The sequence below is a fragment of the Malus sylvestris genome, chromosome 16 (genome assembly GCF_916048215.2).
Source record: "Malus sylvestris chromosome 16, drMalSylv7.2, whole genome shotgun sequence".
Lineage (NCBI taxonomy): Eukaryota > Viridiplantae > Streptophyta > Magnoliopsida > Rosales > Rosaceae > Malus > Malus sylvestris.
Window position 1 is genome coordinate 36112221 of NC_062275.1, and position 15226 is coordinate 36127446.

Genomic DNA, 15226 nt, shown 5'->3' on the forward strand with positions numbered 1-15226 from the left:
AGGTTTCCCCAAATACAAATTCCCTCTCTAATATTTTGTCTTCCATTTTGAACAAAAAATATTCTTCCGTCTCTGTTCAATAAATAAAGAAAAAAATTATAGCAATGATCTTTCAATATTAACTCAATTAAAGCAATGGTCATTTAACTAAAAATTCACGACTATTGGTCCTTTAACTTTTCAAAACGTCTAGCTATATGGTCTTTTGCGTCAACTCCGTCAGAAATTCTGTCAAAATGAGTCATGTTGAAAGAATCATTACTACAATTGGATTAAAATTGAGTATCCATTGTTTCAATTGGGTTAAAAGAGTGGATCCAACAATATTTCTTTGTAAATTTGTAAGGTTTAAATAGCAGATGACGTGTTGCATAAAATAGCAGAGATAGTAGTCCAAATAACAAATAACAAAAGCCAAAATATTTGAAAAAGAAAAAGAAAGAAGGAAACGAAATGGCTCTCACTCTGATCTTCACCTCACACTCCTCTCTCCTCTCCAAAACCCTCATCAATTCCCCATCCTCATTTCCAACCCCTAATTCTCAATCTCTCTCTCTCCTCTCCCCAAACCCTAAACCCAAGCTCCCCTCCCTCCGCCTACGTTCCTCTCTTTCCGACGACACCCCCACCGATGGCGACCGCCCCACCAATATCACCGACGAGTGGGGCGAGAAGACCGACCCCGAGCTGGAGCCGCTGTCCAAAATCTCCGAATCGGACCCTCCGCAGAATGAGGACGAGTGGGGAGGCGGAGGAGATGAGGTTGTGGAAGTTGGGAATGGAAGTGCAGCCAAAGCTGAGGTTGCGATTGAGGAGAAGGTGGACACTAAGCTTACTGAGCTCAGGAGGGGTTTGGTAGACACGGTCTATGGGACTGAATTTGGGTTTCGGGCTGGGTCTGAGGTGAGAGCGGAGGTTATGGAGTTCGTAAGTCAGTTGGAGGCGGCAAATCCCAACCCGGCTCCGACGGAGAATCTGGGCCTTCTTGATGGCAACTGGGTTTTGCTGTAAGTTCAATTTTTGTGTTATACTATTAGTGCAACATAAAACTAAAATTACCGACACTTAGATGGATTTTAATTTTCAAATGACATTTTTGAACTCAATAACACAATTCTTTAGAAATGAGATGAAATTTGCATGTGGCCAAATTGCCATTTGACTCATACAGAGTTCGTTATACAAATTTGAAGTCGTTTTGGAAAGATTAGTGAAACATGGTTAACAAAGAAATGCATTTCCTATGACCAGTGTATTTTTGCTCACCACCCTTAAGTGGTGGTCGCATTGATTGTTGTTAGATGACTTAAATTTCAAGATTTGTGTTATACTCATGTAACGGCAATCAATGTCTGGTGGTGCTTACACCGCCTGGGGGTGATACAAATACTCGTTCTTCTTTAAATATGAGATGACATGTGCATTTCTATAAAAGTGGTATTTGACATATCCAGAGTTTTCTTATGGAAATTTGAAGTCATTTTAAAAATGAATTAAATAAAATTTGTAAAGAAAAAAGGGGTGCAGTTACGGGAGTGTATAAGAACTGGGCTGTTGGTGTATGTGGATAGGCAAGATGAAGTAAAAGGGTTAGGGCTGTTGGCGAATGTGGATAGAAGAGTGTACAATAGCTGATTAGTCATCATTATTAGGGCTGGTTTGGTATTGGTGTGCTTTGAAAAAAAGCTGCTTATGCTATGTTGTGAGAATAAGCAGCTGTGAAATAAAGCAGCAAAGTGTTTGGTAAACTTTTTTGTAAAAGTACTATTGAAAAAAAAAGTAGTATTATAATGTTTGGTAAACTTTTATGTAAAACAGATGTGAAAAAAAAGCCGATTTTTCAATGCTAGGTTTTGCTGCTTTGTGTTTTTGGCTTTTTTTTCATCCAAAACTATGAAAAAAAGTTGAAGCTGAATGTTTACCAAATACAAAAAAGCTCCCAGCTTTTTTTGATACCCACTTTTTTCAAAATCACCTTAGTACCAAACTAGGCCTTAGTCAATGTCTCCATCATGTCATAGTTTGGTTAAGCTAAAAATATGATCATGCATGCTATAAATTTGTTAGGCTGATCGTTACCTGCATAAGTTTTCATAAAACATTTTACACACTTGACATGTAGGCGTTGGAGTTAGAACTGATTATCTTAAGTTTATTTCAAATTTCATTTTAATACAGTAATAGAACGTGCTTCTCTTTCTTACTGTTTTTCACTATGCTGATTCGGTTTTCGGTTGGACTTGAAAATCATATTGAAATTGTGTTTCTTATAGGTGTCGCAACAATTTGAGTTGCTGATCTTTTAGTTTGTGATTTGGTGGTTTCCGCATTGGGTTCAAAGAAATTAGGCATGAAAGTCCTTGGTCGTTGCATCTCTTTACAAAACGTTAGAAAAATAGGTTTTGTTTTTCTCCTCCTTTTCCATAGTGGTGTAATGGTCATCCTTCAAAACACCCCATTAGTTTTATAGGAAATTTGATTTAATTCAACAAATAATTTTGTATTTTGTCATAGGTCAATTGAATTAATTCTCCTCTTGGACTAAGGTATAAAAAGCAATTTTCCTCTCAAACTAAAGTCAATACCACTTGCTTAAATTTCTGTTCATTCAACTTTCTCTTCGTTTGATTGACTATGCTATTGTTATTGACCTTTCCTCTCTAATCTTATTGGTATGGAGGGAGGAATCATCCAAGATTTTTTTTTTATTTTTTTTTATTTTTTAAATAACAGTCATGCTCCTCTGAGGTTGTTGGTTTAAGTACTAGTTTGCTCTTAAAGAAGGTTTCTGATTTTTGTGTTGCTCTCTTCCACCAATTGAACCTTTCAAATGATGTCCAAAGTTGTGGCATAGTAGGGTTACTCTTCAAATGTGTATTGTAATGTGCTTTAACTCTATTTATTTTCTTGTTTTTGGTCTTCCATTTTTCTAACTGAATTCCAGTTTAACGTTTGTCATGTGAAATATATGTATATATAAAGACATTTGTGTCAGTTTGTTGTCCTTAATCTTTCATCTCTTTTAAATATTAAGTGAAGTTACAACTTTAAGATTTCATTACTACCCTTTTCAACTTCAATTTTTTTCTGTTTTGGATGACCCTAACAGCCTTGCGTGCATCCAAAACTGAACCAAGAGTCAGTGGACAAGCTAGTTGGAAGCTGACGTATCTACACGTGTGGTAGCTACCAAATGTATCTGAAACAATGTGTTACCATTGATGGAAACATTTCTATAACTGGTTGCTTTTCACCTTGATGTCTTGAAACAATTTGATGATTGTCCTTTTGAAAGATTGAAAGATTGAATGGCTCATGGTTTTCTGTTTCTCTTTTACCCTTAAAATCATGGAGCAATGTAATTCCCCTTTCTCTGAAGTAGTACTTTGGCATAAAACAGAGAGTTTCTATTTCTTTGATCTTGTTTATCTGTTTTCATCCCTATAAATCAGGTACACTGCATCTTCCGAGCTGTTGCCACTTCTGGCAACAGGTAGTACACCCTTTTTGAAGGTAAATAAAATAACCCAAGCGATCAACACAAGCAGCTTGACTATTTTGAACTCCACCACGTTGTCCAGCCCTTTCGCTAGTTTCTCATTCAGCGCATCTGCTAGTTTTGAAGTTAGAAGTCCTTCAAGAATCCAGGTATCACTTGCACTCGAAATCAGACTGAATAACATGAAGTTATTACATGGGTAGAGATGTGTACCAGAACCTTACTGGTTTACTTCTGTACATACTCAGGTTGAATTCAAGGAAGGCAGCTTTCAGCCTCCGGAGATTAAGTCAAGCATTGATCTCCCGCAAGAAGTGGATGTATTTGGGCAGAAAGTCAATTTATTGCCCGTCCAGCAAACTCTCAGTCCTTTGCAGGATGCTGTTGCAGGTATCTCTAGGACTATTTCTGGTCAGCCACCGCTTAAGGTTTCCATTCCAGGTGAGCGGACGAAGTCTTGGCTTGTTATTACATACCTTGATGAGGATCTCCGGATCTCAAGGGGGGATGGTGGTCTTTTTGTGCTTGCTAGAGAAGGGAGCGCGCTTTTATATCAGTAACGTGGTACATTCAGTTCGGTTGTGTAATGGATACGAGGTCATATACGTATAGTCACTTTTTTTTTGTCTAATTCGTGTACGAAAGGAAAATGATGGTATATTTATGATGTAGCTTCCGCTTCCAGTTTGCATTGCTTAGAGGCCAACGATAAAAACGCAAAATAAGGAATAGCTTGAGTCCTCGACTAATAAGGTGAAGCAAAACAAATATAGTGAGCTATTTTGTTGAGGGATTTTTATTCGTATCAAATATTTAAATATAATAAATAAATCCTCTTAACAAACTAGCGGAAGATTAAGCAAAGAGGAAACTGAGAGAAAAGTTTAGAGAGTGTATAAACTGTTTTCATTACTTTGTGAAAGGTAGATTACAACTATTATCTCTCTAACTATAGTAACTAGAAAACTTAATGACCAAGTAATCTTCTAACTACCAAAAGATACAAGATTGTGACACATGTACATCTAGGATTATGACAGATGCTCAATTACATTCTTACACTTAATACTCTCCCTCAATCTCAACTGGGAAACCCCAGCTTGAGATTGAAACAATGTTGCAAGAACAGTGGATCATGTAAGCCTTTAGTCAAGATATATGCAACCTGATTCGAAGTAGAAATATATTCAACAAGTAAATCACATTTCTGAACCCGTTCACGAATGAAATGGAAATCCGTATCAAGGTGGTTGATCTTGGTATGAAACACATGATTAGAGCACAAAGCTAAAGTAGAAACATTATCGCAGTGTAAGATTGGAGGAGAAGGCAAGAAAACATGCAAGTCCTTGAGAATTAAATGAATCCACGCCACATCAACAGTTGCGTTTGCCAAGGCTTTATTCAGCTTCAGTAGAACTCTTGGAAACACTCCATTGTTTCTTCGATTGCCAGGACACTGGATTTTGGCCTAAGAAGACGACATTACCTGTGGTTAACCTCCTGGTATTGATATCAAAGGCCCAATCAGCATCACGATATGTTGTTAAGTCCATAGTCTATAGCAGAGAATGTAATACCACACTGCAATGTTCCCTGTAAGTACCTTAAGATTCTTTTCACCAAAAACAAATGTGTATATGTAGGAGTAGCCATAAATTGGCAAGCATAGTTAACTACATAGGCTATATCAAGTCTAGTGAAGGTAAGGTACTGAAGAGCACCTACCAAACTTCTAAATATAGTAGGGTCAGCCAAAGGTATCCCTTCATCCTTCAAAAGCTAAGTGTGGTTTGCAGGGAGTAGAACATGGTTAACATGACTCCATAGATGCTTTCTTGAGTAAATCCTTCACATACTTTGATTGAGAAATGAATAGATCCCCATTATTCTTGTAAATGACCTGAAGAACTAGAAAGAAAGTTAAAGGACCCATGTCCTTCATATCAAAAACTTCACCTAATTTATCAATAACTGATAGGAGCATATTTATGCGACTGAGTTAACTTGTTCTCATGCATTTATGTTGTTATTCCTTAGTTGTTTTAGTGTTTAAAGTCATTTTCGTGCAATTTCAGGTTCTAAGGACAAAGTATGCAATAAGGGGCATTTTGGTGCATTTTGGAGCAATTGTGGGCTTGGAATTGATAGCACATGCATGGAGCAAAGTGGTTGGACGAAATTAAAGATCTAAAGAAGCTAGGAATGTGCCAAGGAGAGGAAGAAAATAAATAGAGGACCAAGGAAGACAAGGAAACCATCAAGAAAGAGGAAAGACTAGTCAAACTTGCCTTATCTTGTCTTTACCTTTTCTAATCTAATTTACCAAAGATTTAGTCACACGAAAGGTTTCTAAATACTTTGGGACATTTCATTACATATTCTACAAGTCCTAAACCTGCCTTAAAAGTCCAAGCCATATCATCCTTCACCATTTCTCTTCCTTGCCGTGCAAGGGAGCCATCCCTTTCCTATTTTCTGCCATAAATCATTCCAATTTCCACCCATGCCGTGCATCATCACCCTTGTCCCCTCCATCATTTCAGATTTCATGCATCATTACATTGAATCATTGCACTCAATTGCTACACCATTCATTGTTCCCTCCATCATTTCAGATTTCATGCATCATTACACTCAATTGCTACACCACTCCATGTTCCCCTCCATTGCCATGCACTTCCTCTATAAAAGGAAGTGTGTGTAACATAAATTTAGTTCAGTTTTTGCTTGATCATTCATCGCAATTTCAATACAACCTTCATCCAAACACATCCATTCATCTTTACATCCATTCCTCCATATAAACAAACCTTCAAACACTCACCAACATCTTGTGCCGTAGCAAAGGAAGGGAAGGAAAGTGCTTGGACGTGCTTGCTGTCTAACTTGGATCGTTGAAGCGTTTAGGTGTTTTCTTTCTTTTGTTTCTAATGTTTAAATTCATTTCCTTTCGTTTTGTTGTAAATATGAGTGGCTAAACCCCTCTTGGCTAGGGGTGATTTTAATGCCATGATTATGTGTGCAATATAATTTGATAAATTCCAGTTATGAACTCTTGAATCATGAATGCAATTGGCTTAACTATTTGATTGATAATTTATTTGTATTTGTTAATTAAGGGTCGACACTTAATTGGCATGCATAAATCCGTTGCTAGAATATAAGGAAGTTTCACATAATCGTTACAAACTTATATTCACATGTAGTGAAAGTCGCTTATAAACGATCGCATTAAGTTCAATTCCTAGCATAAGCGACATGATGTCATAGTTGCAAGTGCTTTGTCAATGCTTATGATTTTCATTAAACGTAATGATCTTTGATTGTATCTCTACTATGATGTCATGTGGGGAACTTTTGAAGAATGTTTTGGGTTGTCGAATGATGTCATCCAATCCAATAAAACAAGGAAAATCTGAGAGTTAACTAGTGATGTCACGGTTAATTTGGAGCATTGTCGTTCACAATTCAATAAAGTAGTAACTGGAAATCGAGTTATTTGCATACATGTCATGTGTGGAGAAAAAGCATCTAGCTATCCCATCCATCATCTTATTTCTCAAAATTATTTTACAATCTGTCTAGTTTTTCATACTTGTTTGTTTGTTTCAACTTCATCCAAATCAAAACCCCCTTTTTAGTTTCTTGTTTTAAAGTGTTTCAAATCTGTTTTAGCTTGTGTTTTTAAGTGTTTTGATTCAAGTGAAAGTCAATTTTCATCCAAAGTCATTCCTAGTGTCTAGTTTAAGTTTATTTGGTTGTTTTAAGCTGTTTTGAGTATTTTAAGTTTGCTTTGAGTCTTGTGAGTCTTGTTAAGTGTTTTTAAGTTTAGTTTTATGTTTTTGAGTCAGTTTAGAGGTTATTAGCAAGCCCTCCTAATCCCCGGTCCAGAACGATCCCTAATTATACTTGTACTACAATTGTCAAAAGAGGGTTAAATTTGTGTGTTAAGTTAATTTTCGCATCAATAACCTCCTGTACTAAACCAGTATTATCCAGTGATGATAATATCATCAACATAGAGAAGTAGAATCACAACTTCACTATCCTAAGCCTTGATAAACAAGCTAGTGTCTGAATTAGAAACCACAAAGCCTAAATTTGGCAAATAATTAGTGAATTTAGCATTCCAAGCTCTTGGAGCTTGTTTAAGTTCATAGAGAGACTTCACAAGCTTACAAACATACTGAGAATGAACTGAATCTTGGAAACCCTGAGGCTGCTTCATAAAAACTTCTTCTTGTAAATCTCCATGAAGAAAAGCGTTTTTGACATCTAATAGTCTTAATGGCCAATTCTTTGATGCAACAATAGCCAGAACAATTCGAACTGTTGTGTGTCTTACCACTAGGCTAAAAGTATCATCATAATCTAGCCTATGCTCCTACTATAACCTTGAGTAACTAAGCGAGCCTTATACCTAGAAATGTTTCCATGTTGATCCTTTTTGACTTTGTAAACCCACTTACTCCCAATGATGTTCTTGTTAGTAGGTGGTAGAACTTATGCAATGCAGTAAACTCTTCAACCATTGCATTCCTCCAATGATCATGAATAACAACTAATCTAAAGGAAGTAAGCTCCACAAAATCTTGAATACTTAAAACAACAGTATAACCCTTAAAAGCAATATCAGATGAAGCATTGGCAGATAACTGAGAACAATTAGAAGTTGTAGCAACAAAAGAGTTATAATTTTTCCTTACAATGGGACCTAACTTAAGTCTTGTTTGCATAGGATGATGAGATGCAATTATTGGAGAAAGAAAAGCAGCAGAATCAGCAGAAGTGACAACATAAGCGTTACTATTATTAGGAGAGAGATGTACCTCAAGGTGTGCAAGACTTTGGACAGGCAACAAAGTATGTGAGCTTTGAGAAAAAGTATGTTGTGGGAAGGCTTGTAGTGAAGAACTAGTATCAAAACCATTATTCAGATTTCTTGAAGAAGAAATCTCCTGTGAATATATTGCAAACTCCCTATGTTGTGCAAAAACTGAAGAACTCAAATTAGTCATGAGCTGGGACTAAAATTGAAATGTTATTCCTCTCATAGGACTGCTGTGAATTATAGACATGTGGAACAACAATAAGAATTAAAACAGGATGGTGCGCTGAAGAATAAGACTGTTGTGAAGATGCAACTTTAGGAGTGCACTAAGAATAAGAACTACTATGAAGACTGTTTAATCATGCGCAACATGTATGGAGATGAATAACCTCTTTTTATCTCTATGATAGCATACAACTCCTTTGTAACCTAAGGCATATCCCAAATATGTACATTTATCAATTCTAGCATCCAATTTGCTAGAAGTATAGGGCCTAAGATATGGATAAACTGTTGTACCAAATATTTAAGCCCTTTCAACTCTGATAGAATTCCAAACAGCTTAAGAAATGGAGACTGCATACCAAAACCTTTACAAGGCATTTTATTGATGAGAAACACAGCATGAGTCCAAAAATTATATGGCAAATGGGCAGTAGACAACAAAGTAACAGCAGTCTCTATAACATGTATATGTTTCCTCTCAACCACTCCATTTTGCTGAGGAATGTAAGGGCAAGAGACTAAGTGTAGAATACCATTGGAAGCAAGAAAATTATTGAAATTCAAACTCATGTACTCACCACCACCATCTGATTGAAAATACTTCACATTTGCTTGAAAATGGTTCTTAATGAAAGCATGAAATTGCTCGAAAACAGACTAAACTTGAGATTTATGGCACAATGAAAAAATCCATGTAAATTTGGAGAAGTCATCAATGAAACTAACATAGTATTTATATCTTTCAAGTGATACAACTGGTGATGGCCCCCAAACATCACTACTTATCCTTTTAAAGGGTTTTACAGACACATGTGAACTAGAAGAAAACATTTGTCTAGACATCTTACCACTGAGACAAAACTTGCATACATGTTTCTCTACATCAGCTTTATAAGAAATCTTGGATACATAAAGCATACTATGTAAGATCTCATTACTAGGATGACATAGTCTATGATGCCACAATGAAGCCTTGATTACTTGCCCAAGAAAAGCAGTTGGTGGTGTCTGCAACAACTTATTATAGTTGAAAAATACCTGTTTTGGAATGTAATACAAGCCCCCATTACTTTGTCCTCTCATTAATATTGTCTTTGTTGCCTTGTCCTGCACCTAAAAGCCAAATTCGTTAAGGATGACATAACAATTATTATCTTTGCATAGTGTATAAACTGACAATAACTTGAAGCTAAATGAGGAACATGTAAGACAGTTAACAAATGCAATGGTTTTGAAGTAGTGGAAATAAAGTTTGAACTAGTATTTTTCACTGGGGACGCTTTCCATTTCCCACTATTATCTTTTGATCTCCCTCAAAAAGTGTGACCAAGTTTAAGTCAGCCATATCTCCCATCATATGGTGTGTAGCACCTATGTTCATGATCCAAGCATGATTAGCATTGAAATCAGAAGATGCACTTGCATTCATGGCAGTGAGTGATAGAGGTGGATTAGCACCTTGGAAAGCATAGTTCCTCATGTGATAACAATTGAGTGCTACATGACTTCGTTGTCCACAAATCTGACACTCTGGAATTGAACCACCATAGACAAGTTGTTGTTCATTTCTGTAAAAACAGTTTGGTGCAGTGTGTCCACGTTTGCTGCAAATTTGACACTCAGGTATGACATTAGATCTCTGACCATTATTGCCATTCAAGTTAGACCAAAAATTACTAGAAGAACCTCTACTAGATGAACCATTCTTAGATTGATAACTACCTGAGGAACCAGAAAAGCCTCCATTGCTTCCATTGCCACCATTATACCCTGCATTGTTCCAAGGTCTATAATTATTTCTTGGACCATTAAAACCCCCAAATTTTTTATTTCCACCTGCATTGCCATTATAACTATTCCCAGCAATGCCATTGTAGTTGTACCCTGAAGATCTTTGATACTGACCAACAAAGCCAACATTGCCATTGAAGTTAGAACCGTTCTGAGTTAAAAGACCTCCATAATGTACTTGTCTATTTGCTCCAGTGTTGGATGATTCACCCTGATAGAAATGTCTCTTATTTCCATTGTTGGAAGACTCCCCTACACAATACATACCTGACATTGGAAACTAAATAAAATAAGGTAACTCTTCTGCAGTCCTCTCAGCACTTAGCAGTTGTGCACGAAACTCCTTAAGAGTAATAAGTGATTCTTGAGCCACAATGACAGTTCTAATCATATTATATTCTGCAAGTAATCCAGCTAATGCAGCCACAATCAAATCATCCAGCTAATGCAGCCACAATCAAATCATTCTTAGAAATGTTTTCTCTTGCAGCAAGTAACTGATCTTTAAGATGCTTGAGTCTGAGAAGATAATTTTCAATACAATCAGTCCCTTTTTTGATGGTATGAAGCTCAATTTTCAGATGATTAATTCTTATCCTAGAGACAATAGCATATTGATCATACAAATGTGTACAGGCTTCATAAGCTGTTTTACTCCCAACTACATATTCAATAGCCTCATCTCCCAATATTGCAATTAGAAGACTTAGTAAAACCTTGTATGCCTTAATCCATTGTCTATATGCATCAGTAATCTCCTTAGTAACACCAGCATCAAATGAAATCACATATTTACGAGGACATACATTTATACCATCAAAGTAATCAAACAAATCATATCCTTCTAACACATAACAAAACTGAAAATACCACTTAGCAAAGTTATCTTATTCTAAACACAGAGTAAGCATTCCATGTAATCCATCATTCTTCAAAGGTGTAGATGCCATATCAACAAGTACAATATAATGCTGAATCAGAGAAATAATTTTACAGTAATAGGCTTTGTGCCACACAACTCATAATCTGCAACAAATCAGAGAGCTTCATGCTTGAAAATCTTCAAACAAAAAGCTTTATTCCCTAATTTTACCAAATTTCAAGATTTTAACAATTTCAAGAAGCTTCGTGCTTAATTGCTTCTTGCAATCACCAATTTTAACAATCCACATATAGAAAACTCATCACAACAACAATTCATATAGCTTCGTGCCAAAATTTTCAAGAATTCAATAACTAAGGGCTTCGTGCCTAAAAAATTGCAACAAGTTTCAGATCTACAACTATTACTTCGATTGTAGATAGAGAAAAACACTTTTGGAAAGAAAAACTTGATCCCTGTCACCGAGCACCGCCATTAACACCGATCATCACCATTGTTGTAGAAAAAGAGATGCAAACTTGCAGAAACTTTCAGCGAGACTCCAAAATTCTTCCTGTTCTCTCCTCCAAGCTCAGGATCCTCTGAAACCTAAGCTTCGGATACCATCTTAACAAACCAGTGGAAGATTAAGCAAAGAGGAAACTGAGAGAAAAGTTTAGAGAGAGAAAGTGTATAAACTATTTTCATTACTTTGTGAAAGATAGATTACAATTGTTATCTCTCTAACTATATATAGTAACTAGAAAACTTAATGACTAAGTAATCTTCTAACTACCAAAAGATACAAGATTGTAACACATGTACATCCAGGATTATAACAGTTGTTCAATTACATTCTTACACTTAATAAATCCCACCAACCAAGACTCAACCTGTAACCAACCAAATCCAATTATCTGAATCAACCTCCCACCATAAGCAAACGGAAGTGATCATCCCTCTCTTCATTTATGGTGCCTTTAAATTCAATATTCAAAGTTGAATTACGAATATAAGCAAACATGAATTGAAGTGAGAAAAAATGAGTGCGGAAATCATTTTTTATTAATGATTGCAGTATATTTTGAAGGAGAAGCCCAAAGTATGACAATTTACATAAAACATATTTATCACTATTGTGTCATTTCGGTTTAATAACACAATGATATACATAAGTTTAACCAAATCCCAATCCCAAAGCACACCAACCCAACTTGTTTGAAAAGTCGTTGATAGCAAAAATTGACGTGCGCGGGTGCGTAATTCCCGCCTTTTCACAGCATTTTATAAAACTCAAAAAAGAAGAAAACAGTTGGTTTCCTTTCTGTCTTCATATATTTATTTGTATATTTTGATCTGTGCCTTGTGTTTCTTGTTTTACTAATTGATTGTGGGTGATCGTATATTGGAATCTGATCCGATATTTGGGTCAAGACTCTGAGTCAAGATCAGCAATTGATTCCACCGAAAAAGGAAGAGAAAAAGTCCGACATTCAAGGAGATGTTGGATCCAATCTTCACACAAATCATCACAACCACAATCCCAACAGTTTGAATTCAATAGCACATCATCATCGCCTTCTTCGATTTAGATTCAAATCGAGAGAGCTGCAATTTCGTTTTATCTCATTTGGATTCGCATTGTTTTTTATACAAGTGATATTGTACACTAAATTCATCTAAACTACGGGTGGAGGGGGACTCGAACTTGAGTAGTTGGTCATGAGCAACAAGCAGCCAGTGAAGCTAGACTACGAAAAAATCGCAGACCTGCGTGAAATATTCCGGCCGTTTGATCGAAACAACTATGGAAGCCTAACACAGCTGGAACTGGGGTCGCTTCTTTGCTCGTTGGTCGATGCCTTGATCCAGAAGGCAGAAACAAACAGCAATGGCCTCGTGAAGTTTTCGGAATTCATAGGGCTGGTAGCACCGGAGCTTTTATCGGCCAAGTCTCCTTACACAGACGATCAGCTGAGACAATTGTTTCAGATGTTTGATAGGCACGGCAATGGATTCATCACAGTAACTGAGCTGGCACACTCCATGGTGAAACTGGATCACGCTCTTACGACAGAGGAGTTGACAGGGATTATCAAGGAGGCTGATACGGATGAGGATGGAAGAATCAATTTCCATGAGTTTTCTCATGCCATTACTTCAGTTGCTTTTGATAGTTCTTGGTCATAGATTGTTAGAGATGACCATTATCCTTGATCCCTCCACCTCCACTAGTCGATTCATTTTCGCAACTTCATCCATCCAACATGGTAAGTGTTAGAGAAACCAGTCCAGATTCATCACCTTGATTTCTCCACCATGGTTTTCTGCACTTGTAATTATCATTAGCCTAATTATAGATAATAGCATAATTAAGCACTAGACTAGATACAGATAATCATCATTGTATATAAGTTGTAACCTAGGATTGTAAGTAAACTCTCTAGTGTTCATAATTCTACATTGTATCATCCCTTCTTTCCTTCTCACGGAGTCTCTTCGGTCCTCTTTGTCAGCCATCATGACTTCTCCTTCCTCCTCTACTTCCGCCATTGTCTCCTCTGTTTCCCTCACCTCTCCCGCTCAACGCCCGAGAAATTCTCAAACTAGACGAACACAACTACCTTCCCTAGCTCCGGCAAATCATCATTGTATATAGTTGCTTTTTACTAATCGATTCTTTGCAACATTGATTTTGTTTATCCATTTTTATGTTCATTGAGAAGAAGCAATTATGAAGGCTTGATTGTTTGAAAAATAGGTGCAAGCCATTGCTTTCTGATCAAGAAAGAGTTGCTAGAACTATTGTATTATTTGACTTTGTTTAGTGCTTCAAAGAAGAAAGTAGAGACAATTAATTCTTTTTTTTTTAGTATATCAATATTTTTACACTAAGAGGAGGGGGAGTTTGGCAAAGCCACACAATGGGCAGCTTAATTTGGTATTTAATTTACCATCCACGAGATTCAAACCTAGAACCTCTCACTTCCAAGTGAAAAAGAATACCACCAAACCGTAGTATTGAGTGGCGACAATTAATTCTTATTAGAATAAGACTCTGTCACTAATTCAATAGTGACTCATGTACAATTCTTTAAGTTCGTCTAACTATTCAAATTCTTTTCTATTTTTAGCACACTAATACATTCAATAATGATGTGATGTACAACTCCTTCAATTTATGAGAGCTATGACTTATTATGTAAAGTTACAATTGGTTTATCGAATCATAATACACTTAGTTATTTAGTAAAGATTATATTCTCTATTTTTTAAACACATGCAAACATCTTAAGGAGCGTGTAGAGCCCGTGATTAAAAAAAATCTTTCGCATGCACGTGAGCTCGTGTAGCCTTCACTATCTCTTCTTTGGAAAAAAAAAAAGAAAAAAAATCAAGACAACCATTTTATACACCCTTCACCGAATAGGACCAAGATCGAGGCCATGTTTGTTGACAGCTTGGATTGGCGACGACTTATGTGACCTCACCGTCAACATTTGGACAATCGATAGCCTCACAACATCCATCTTAGAGAGCTTGTTGGGCGCTCTCCATGTGATCCTAGTGATGCGGAAAACGGCGATCTCTGCCTTAAGATAATGTCACTATGCAAAAAGTATTTTGACAACTTTTTTATAATTATTATTAAATTATTAAGCTCACATCAGCACATAACAAATGTTTTTACAGAATTGTGCGGAAGGTCCACATTAATTTACAACACCTATTTTCAAGGACAACATTGATTGATTTTCAATTTCATGAGCATCTTGATGGTGTGCATCATTTTCAGAAACCATTTGTGGTAAAAACCCTTAAATCTTGTGGACCCCATTTATATGCCTAATTAGCATATAACAGAATTTTTGACAAATTTATGACGAAATGCCATATTGATTTGTGACACCCTATTTCATGGACTATATTGATCAATTTTCAATTTCAGGAACCATCTTGAAAGTGTGGGTAAATTTAAAGGACTATTTTGTGATAAAAACTCAATTTTTATTCC

The 15226-nt window shown here is 36.4% G+C and overlaps 3 protein-coding genes across 8 annotated transcripts; 2 read left to right on the forward strand and 1 right to left on the reverse strand.

The window, feature by feature from the left end:
• The first annotated feature begins 394 nt into the window (after positions 1-394).
• LOC126607209 (plastoglobulin-1, chloroplastic-like) lies at positions 395-4183 on the forward strand. Its single transcript, XM_050274731.1, has 3 exons — positions 395-1007; positions 3453-3648; positions 3748-4183. Exons 1-3 carry the CDS (start codon positions 454-456, stop codon positions 4057-4059), a joined length of 1062 nt encoding a protein of 353 aa, XP_050130688.1. The 5' UTR covers positions 395-453; the 3' UTR covers positions 4060-4183.
• A 3864-nt stretch (positions 4184-8047) lies between these two features.
• On the reverse strand, positions 8048-11911 carry LOC126607212 (uncharacterized). 6 transcript variants are annotated; one of them, XR_007617529.1, is made up of 4 exons: positions 11640-11911; positions 10281-10616; positions 10017-10162; positions 9273-9671 (listed from the first exon to the last, which is right to left on the reverse strand). XR_007617529.1 is itself a non-coding variant. In XM_050274737.1 (3 exons), the coding sequence occupies exons 1-2, from the start codon at positions 10621-10623 to the stop codon at positions 9625-9627; spliced, it is 654 nt and encodes a 217-aa protein (XP_050130694.1). In that variant the 5' UTR covers positions 10624-10746; the 3' UTR covers positions 8048-8560; positions 9597-9624. The 6 variants fall into 6 exon arrangements, 4 of the variants coding, with proteins under 4 accessions (XP_050130694.1, XP_050130692.1, XP_050130693.1 ...); XR_007617528.1 differs by lacking the exon at positions 11640-11911 and adding an exon at positions 8048-8560 and having other exon boundaries at positions 9597-9929; positions 10017-10746; XM_050274737.1 differs by lacking the exon at positions 11640-11911 and adding an exon at positions 8048-8560 and having other exon boundaries at positions 9597-9671; positions 10017-10746.
• Positions 11912-12891: 980 nt separating this feature from the next.
• LOC126607218 (probable calcium-binding protein CML11) lies at positions 12892-13401 on the forward strand. The gene has a single exon (XM_050274741.1). The coding sequence runs from the start codon at positions 12934-12936 to the stop codon at positions 13399-13401; it is 468 nt and encodes a 155-aa protein (XP_050130698.1). The 5' UTR covers positions 12892-12933.
• Positions 13402-15226: the final 1825 nt, after the last annotated feature.